The sequence below is a fragment of the Monoraphidium neglectum genome, assembly GCF_000611645.1.
Source record: "Monoraphidium neglectum strain SAG 48.87 unplaced genomic scaffold scaffold02685, whole genome shotgun sequence".
Lineage (NCBI taxonomy): Eukaryota > Viridiplantae > Chlorophyta > Chlorophyceae > Sphaeropleales > Selenastraceae > Monoraphidium > Monoraphidium neglectum.
Window position 1 is genome coordinate 1 of NW_014010943.1, and position 8,061 is coordinate 8,061.

Genomic DNA, 8,061 nt, shown 5'->3' on the forward strand with positions numbered 1-8,061 from the left:
GGGCGGGATTGGTCGGCGCCGCCGCGGCTGCGACCGATTTGGCCTCGACCCTTCCAGCTGCTCCGGTCTGGCATCTTGCAATAACCCTCTCAATCTGTCCCCTCAAACACTCTGTCCTTGCCAGCCGAGCAGCACACCCATTTGCTGTGCCCCCACAAACCCCACACTCACGCCCCAGCCTCACCTCCAACGCCTGCTGGTGCACCTTGGCGTTCCCGTCCCCCAGCCGCGGCCCCACCGCGCCAAGCAGCGCCTCGAGCGCCACGTCCGTCAGCGCCGGCGCCGCCGGCGACAGCGCCGACAGCGCCCTCAGCGCGTCCACGCGCTCCCGCCAGTCCTTGGACGCCATGTGGGCGATCACCTGATCCACCGCCTCTTGCAATTCCGACGACATCTCAAGGGGCGCGGCTGGCGCTACCGCCTGCTCCTGCTGCTGCTGCTGCTGCCGCCGCTGGGGCGGCGCGCCGCGCTGCTGCGCCTGCGGCGGCGGCGGCGGCGCCGCCTTCGCTGCGGCCTTGGTGCCGCGGGGGCTGAGGTTGCGGAAACGCAGGGCGGTGGTGACGCTGCCGGCGATTTTGTCAACAGTCGACAGCGCTCCCGGCCCGCCTCCGCCCCAGCCGTCTGCGGCCGCCGCCTGCGGCGCGCCGCCCGCCAGGCCGCCGGCGCCGCGGCCGCCGCTGCCGTTTGCGAAGAGCGCCCGCACGGGCGCAGCGGCGCGGCCGCTGCCGCCAGAGGGGGGCGGGCTGGCTGGGGTGGCGGGCGATGAGGGCGACCCCGGGGCTGGGCTGCCCCTGGATGCCAGGCGCGAGCCTGCGAAAGACGGCATCAAGAAACGAATGCGTCATCAGGCGAGGGTGTGATAACCCGATGTCATCCCTGCCGACCTGCTGAGTAAAAAGGTGCGGCAGCAAACCGTGCAATCCAGGCAAGGCCCAGGTTTTTGCTTTCGTTCACTTGTTTGTTGCATGCTTCCTGTAGGGGCAGCGACCGGACCAGGCCCGATTGATGACTCACCCATCCGCCCCCGCGACGGCGGCGGCGGCGGCCCGCCCGGCGCGTCAAGCACCTCCAGCACCTTCCGCTGCAGCGCCTCTGGCCGCAGTCCGGACAGCAGCCGCTCCCAGTCCGGGCGCGCGGGCGCGGCAGACCGGAGCTCCCATAGCAGCCGCTTGCCGTGGGTGCGGCACTCGAGGGAGCCCTCCTCTAGAAACGCGGCGGCGGCGCGGAAGAGGCGGTCTAGCAGCTGCCAGTTGGCGAGCAGGGTGGACCTGGAAGTCGGGGAGGCGCGCGGGCGTTTTGAGCCGGGCAAATGTGAGGCCGGAAATTTGGTGAGGAGGAGAAATGGAAGGGAAGGTGTGAGGAAGCTCGGCTTGGCTTGGCAACAGGGCGGCCAACGGCGTATTTGAGAGGACATGCAAGACCCTGCAGGCGCAGACGCTTTGCCGCTGGAGACGGTCTCCAGAGACTGTGGGGGGCCGCCGGCCCCCTTGCAAGGCAGGGCCGCCGCCGACCGCTCCGCGACGGCCGCCCGTGCAGCTGCCGCCCGTCGGGCTGAAGTATCCGCCCGCGCCCCACCTGCAGCCGCCGCCATCCAGCATAGAGTCCAGGTGCGCCGCCACCTTGCTGCGCGCCGCGGTCGCGCGCGCGCCAGTGCAGTTGAGCAGCGCGGCGAGCGCGCGCGCCTCGGTGCAGGAGCGGCACATGGCGGCCAGCGCCCGGTCCGCCTCCTGGCCCAGGAAGTTGTCGCGCCCTGGGCAGGATTGTCAACAGGTCAGGAGGTAAATGGTCGGTATGAAGATTGAGTCACAGCAGAGGCAAGTTTGCGATCGGCGGCAGTCCAGTCCTGACACACCGACACACGCGGCGCATCGGGGCAGATCGCTCGCGTCTGTGCTCGAGGGCTGGTCGCCCGCCTCGAGCCGCGCCACGACCGCGCGGTGCCGGCTGCGGGCGGGACCGTCAGATCAAAGCCTCCGCACCTGCGGTCGACACCTCCCCCGCTTTCTTGACCAGCAGCGGCACGACGTCCTCCAACTCCCTGTCCGCCCGCGCCCCCAGCGCGGCAAACGCCTCCCCAAACAGCTGCATCGCCGCGCGCGCCGTGCAGCTGCGCAGCTGCTCGACCGCGGGGCCGGCTGCCTGGCAGAGTTCGTGGAGGGAGCCAGGGGTCAGCAGGTCGGCGTGGTGCGCCACCAGGCGGCGCGCGTCGTTGACGGCCTCTGTCTGGCCGACCCAGTCGAGCTCCTTGCGCGCGGCGGCGTTGCAGGACAGCATCTTGGAGAGAACGCGCCTGGGGAGCGGGAGCGGCGCGGCGCGGCGCGCGGGCAGGGCGGAGTCAGGGTGTTGGGGGTTGAATGCGGCCCGGCGTGCAGGTGCCTGGCGGCAGGCAGGGCGGCCCTTGGAGCGTCCGGCGGCGCGCCTGGGCCGCGAGCCCATGGCTGGATGGTTTGCCTGGTGAATGCTGCATGCGCATGTAATGAGATTGCCTGCCGTTCCGCGCTGCGCCGCACTTGAGCGCGGCCTCGGGGTCGGGCAGGGGTGTGAGGTCTGCGGTGCTGAGCTCCATGCCCGCGCCTACGCTCGGGGTGTCCGCCAGCGCCCCCTGCCGCTGAGCTGGCGAGCCGGGGGTGCCCGGGGACGCCGTGGCTGGCGTATGGCGGCCTGAATGCGTGTAGGTGTTTTGCGGTGTTGTGGTTGTGGGGTCGTCGGGTCATGCCGGCTTCTGTTTCCAGTTCAGTTGGCAGCATGTGGTGCAAGCGCCGCGTGGCGCGACCAGGCCACGGCACAGACAGCTGTGAAGCTGTGGCAATATGTGCAATTGGATTATGCCCGCAGCGCCTGTTGCATGTTTGTGCAGGTAACAATGCAGAGTTGCAATCAAGAGGTCACCTGTTTCCAGCCCCATCTCTTGCCCGGCCCCTAGCCCCCTCACACACACACACACCTGACAAGGTGACCAGAGGGGAGACCTCGCCCCCCGACCGCCGGCGCGCCAGCAGCGACGACTGCTTGACCTGGGGGCTGCCCGCCCCACCAGGTCCGCTCGCCACCGCAGCCTCCTCCTCATAATCACCCCCACCTCCCAACCCCGTTCCGCCGCCGCCGCCGCCACCACCACCACCGCCGCCGCGTGAGTCCTTCGGCTGCCATGTTGGCACCGAGCCCGGGGAGCCGCGAGGAAGAGCCTGCCCTGTCGCGGCGGCGCCGCGGTGCGGGCTGCCCGCGGGCGGGGCCCTACCGAGGTTCCAATTCAGGCCGCTGTGGGTATTCAAACCGCCGCTGCCCGGCGGCGGCTGCCGGCCGCTCGTCGACGCGCCCGCCCACTCGTCCCCGTAGCCGCCGCCGTCGGAGGGCCTCCGCTGGCCGCCCGCGCCCGGCGCGCTCGGCGCGCTGCCGCCGCGCGGCGCGCCGGGCAGCTGCCACTGCAGCAGCGGCGCGGCGGCGAGCGAAGCCTCGGGCGCGTGCCGCACCGAATGGCCAGGCGGCAGGGGCGGCGCGTCCCAGGAACTGTCCCAAGAGTCGGCGCCCGCGCGGCCTGCGCTGCCCGGGCCGCTGCCAGGGTTCGCCCCCGCCTCGAAGCCGAGGCCGCCCCCGCCGCCGGCCGCCGGGGAGCCACGGCTGCCGCCCGCCGCGGTGCTGCCGCGCTTCTCCTGCTGCAGGCGCTTCAGCAGCGCCAGGCGCTCGCCCTTGCTGGGACTAAGCGTCTCGCGGCGGCAGGCCAGGCCGTCCCCTTCCGTCGAGAGCCCGCTCGTTGTGTCCGCCCAGGCGTCGACGGCGCAACCAGGCGCGCCAAAAGCGGGGCCCGAGGTGGCGACCGCGCGCTCGGTCGTAGTGACGTGTGGCGACGCCTGGGATGGCTGCTGCTGCTGCTGCTGCTGCTGCTGCTGCTGCTGCTGCTGCTGGGTTGAACGCTGCGTATACGTCTGCTGGCCCTGCATCGAATAAACATTTGGCACAGGAGCATATTCATTCTGCTCCTGATGCTCATGCTGCAATTGCTGCTGTTGTTGCTGCTGCTGTTGCTGCCGCCGTGGCTGCTGCTGCTGTTGCTGCTGCTCCTGCTGCTGCTTCTGGTGGTTAGGATGATCATTTGCCGGTTGCCACTCTTCGTCAAGATCGGACTGCTCATGTTCCTGCTCCTCCGTTGCCTCTTCCTCATCCCCCAACTCATCTGCTTCGGACTGCGCGTCTTCGGACTGTGAACCTAGCTCCCCGTCTGCCGCTGCCTGATCGCCCGCAATGCTCTCGTCTGCCTCGCCCCCCTCCTCCCGCTGATGCTGCTCGTCCCCTTGGTCGCTGTCCTGCTGCCACTGCTGCTGCTCCAGCTCCTGCACGGCGGCGAGCGCGCTGCTGTTCGCCGCCAGCTGCGCCGCCGCCTGCTGCTGCAGCAGCGCCGCCTTGAGCCGCCACTCGGCCTCTGGGCGCGGCGCCGCCCCCAGCGGCCAGTCCGCCGCGCCAAGGCCGTGCTCCGCTGGCGGCGGCGCAGTCCACAGCTGCCAGTCCGCTGCCCGCTGCCCTTGCCTCGCACCCTGGCGGTCACTCTGCTGCTGGTGCTGCTGCTGCTGCTGCGGGAGGGGCGCCGTTGCTAGCTGAGGAGGGGTCCACTCCACTGCGTGGCCGTGATCAGACGCTCCCAGGGACGACAGCCGCGCGGCGCTGCTGATGGTGGATGCCGCCGTCGTCAGGACATTGGGGTAGGCCGCGGCGCCGTGCGGCCTGGGGGCGCCCGCGTCGCCGAGGCGGCTGTGGGGCGCGGGCGGGCCCGAGGTCCAGTCCGCGGTGAACAGAGCAGCAGCTGCAGGGCGGGGGCCGTCAGGACGGGGAGGGGATTCAGCAGGTGGCTTCAATCAAACACATATGTTTGAATTCGCCTCCCTAAATTGCGCGTGGCACGTCAATCATGCAGGGTGGAACTGACTGCATATGCGCAGTCAGTTCGGCCCGTTGCTCACGTGGCGTCCAGCCGCCGATGGAACTGCCGCTAATCGAGCCCCCGCCAATCGAGCCATGGGGCGTCCAGTGCGCCACCGCCTTCGCCCCGCCGCCGCCTGCCGAGCCGGGGCCGCCGCCGCCGCCGCCACCACCGCCGCCACCCGAGCCCGCCGCTCCCACAGCGGCGGCCGCCGCTGCTGTCGCCAGCGCCGCGGCGGACCCGGTGCTGCGCTCTGAGGGCAGGCTGTCGTGCGACGTGCGCAGCGGCCGCGCGCTGCTGGCAGACGCGCGTGCTGCAGGTTGCGAGAGCGCCACGGAGCAAGCAGCGGCAGAAGTCCAGGGGAAGTGCGATCAGTGCACCAAGGGCGCTCAGACAGTGGACCTAGTTTGATGCAAACAGCAGGGGCTTCCTGCCTCACAGCAATGCATGGAGCGGCGGCCACACAGCAATCCACGAGGCTTGGTCCACAGCCGACCTGCCACGGCCCACCTGAAACGTCCCACAGGCTGTTGATTCGTTCCTCGTGGCTTGCCCCGCGATCGGCAACGCCAAGACCGGCGCCCCCGTCCCCTTGCTGGTGGTGCCGCGGCGCCTGCTGTGCCGAGGGAGGCGGCCGCCGCGCGGCGGCCTGCTGCTGCCACTGCTGGCTCTGCTGCTGCCGCCGCGCCTCGTCGTCTTCCAGTGATCTGTGGTGGGCCTCCAGATCTGCCAGGAACTTGGATGGCGAAGACTGTGTCCGCAACGACGACTCCATGGCGCCGGCCGCGGCCGCCGCCGCAATTGCAGCCGCGCCGCCAAGGCAGCTGACCGCATTGCGCGCCCCGGCGGCCCTTGCAAGGGCGCCGCCGGCGGCGGCGGGCGCGCGGCGGCCTGCGGACGGGGGCCGCAGGTCATTGGACTGCTGCTGTTCCTGCTGCTGCTGCTGTTGCTGCTGGTGCTGGGTCAGGCTGCCGCTTGCAGGCCTGTTGCTCGAGAGTGGGGACATGCTTGCGCTCTGCTGCGAACCGAACAGCGCAGCCCCAGCACCCACCGACGCCATGGGCGACGGCGCACCGCTGCCACCAACGCCATCCCCCTTGCTGCCGCCCCTGCCGCCGAAGCTGCCACCACCGAGCGCGCCGCCGCCGCCCCCGCTGCTGCCCCCGCTGCCCTCGGCGCTGGCGCCGGCCGCATCGCCCTCAAACGCGTGCCGCACCATCCCGTCCGCCCCTAGCACCGGCAGCTGCCCCCGCAGCGTGCGCTGCAGCACCGCAGTGACCTCGACCTCGCTCGCGCCTGACGCCCGCAGCAGAGGCTGCAGCACCGCGGGCCCGAGCCGCGCGCTCAGCGCCGCAAACCCCTCAAGCGCCACTCTCTGCAGCCGCTCCCGCTCCTCGGGCGTCCCGCACGCGCCGCCGCCGCCGCCGCCGCCGCCGCCACCGCCTGTGGTTCCGCCCAGGGACCCCCGGGAGCTGCTGCTGCTGCTGCGGGAGACGGCCGGGGAGGGCGCGAAGCATGACAGCAAGGTTGCCACGACGCGCGGCGCGTCGAGGGCGCTGGGTGGAAAGGACAGGACCGCCTGCAGAGTGAGATGGGGAGGCGCAAGGGTGCGTGTGGGAACGGCAGCGCCGCTGCAATGCTGTGCTGGCACAAACGCAGCTTAGCTGGGGGCTGCTTTGCAACTTTCAAGAAAATGGCCTCTGTTGCTCTGCATTTCTACAGGGTAGACCCCTAGGGTTTGGAATAATGGGTTTTGGTTGGCATCGCCTACCATGGTATGCGCGTTCAGCACATGCTCCCTCACGAGCGCCCCCGCCACACTGCCGCCGCCGCCGCCCTCGCCCCCGCCGCCGCACGACACCGCCAGCGGCGCCAGCAGGTCAAGCACCGGCTGCGGGCCGGCCGCGCCCATCAGTCGGCGCAGGCAGCGCATGGCGGCGGCCTGGACCTGAGGCTTCGGGTCGCCCAGCTTGGCAGCAAGCACGGGCACCGCAGCACTACAGAATTTTGGAAGGCACGAGCGGCGCGACACTCTTGGGTCAGCGTCCCAGCAGCTTTGATTCTGGGGTCCATGCACATGCGTGCATGTAGGCGCATCAGAACATGCACAACAGGAGGGGGTTTCGCGCGCTGACGCATGTGCCTGCATGCGCGCTGCATGGGCGCTGCATGCGCGCTGCATGCGGCGCCACTGCGCGCACCTCAGCTGCGACTGCATGGGGCGCCCGACCTCCTCCGCCAGATCGCCGAGCGCCGCCATGCCGCCGACAGCTACTTTGAAATTGTGGTCGGCCAGGAGGCCCAGTAGGAACGCGCACAGCGGCTGCAGCGCCGGCAGAAGCGCGCCGGGGTCCGGGACAGAGGCGAGCGCACGCGCGAGGCGCTCCATGGCGGCCGCCCGCTTCTGCGAGTTGCACATGCAAGGATTTGCAGGACGCTTTATCTCATTTGTTGATTGGCAAAATGAGGATGCGAGCAGACAAGCACTCTGCGAATCAGAGCGGCGGACGTTTGGCCGCCGCATTCCCAGGAGGGGCGGCTGCCGCTTGGGCCCATGCTGTTGCGACTTGGAGGCGCACGTACCTTCCAGTTTCCAAGGTCATTGATATCAACAACCACCTGCCGCGGCAAGAATCCAAACTCAAGGGGCCCGTCGGCCTGCAATGCAGCAGAAGAATGGGTTTTAAGGCACATGAAGGGAGAGGACCAAGCAGCCGCCGATCGCGCTGATCAGCCCTCCTGATTGAGGATTAGCACGAATATCTTTGGCTCAGAGCATGCAGGATGGCATCTGCCTTTGGAAGCGTCGGAGCGCACCTGGCCAGCCTCTCCCGCCTCATCGAGCGGCGCATACTGCTGCGCTGCGACCGCCGCCATCATGACGACTGCGCCGCCCGGCAACCCAGTTGCGCAACCTTATAGGGCCAGATTCAACCCCAAGAACAACCAGGCTCTTCCATCTGCTCAAAACGAGGCTGCTCCGCACTGGTCGTACTACGGTGGAGAAGACTGCCCGTAGGTAAATCGTGATGGTATGCTCAATGTGGTGACATATCAAACATATATCACAATACCCCAGTTGCAGGATCAAGGCTTGGCTGTGGGTCTTGTTTCGCTCGCAGGTGCGCACTCGCTTGCATCACCTGCGC

The 8,061-nt window shown here is 69.6% G+C and overlaps 1 protein-coding gene across 1 annotated transcript; it reads right to left on the reverse strand.

Annotated features, from left to right (window-relative positions):
* Positions 1–102: 102 nt before the first annotated feature.
* On the reverse strand, positions 103–7,789 carry MNEG_11309 (hypothetical protein; the record flags this gene model as incomplete). The annotated part of the gene is made up of 13 exons (XM_014040219.1): positions 103–111; positions 185–810; positions 1,015–1,268; positions 1,576–1,750; positions 1,980–2,290; positions 2,511–2,661; positions 3,080–4,795; positions 4,953–5,225; positions 5,423–6,491; positions 6,684–6,909; positions 7,114–7,316; positions 7,496–7,570; positions 7,730–7,789. 13 exons carry the CDS (start codon positions 7,787–7,789, stop codon positions 103–105), a joined length of 5,148 nt encoding a protein of 1,715 aa, XP_013895673.1.
* Between the last annotated feature and the right edge of the window lie 272 nt (positions 7,790–8,061).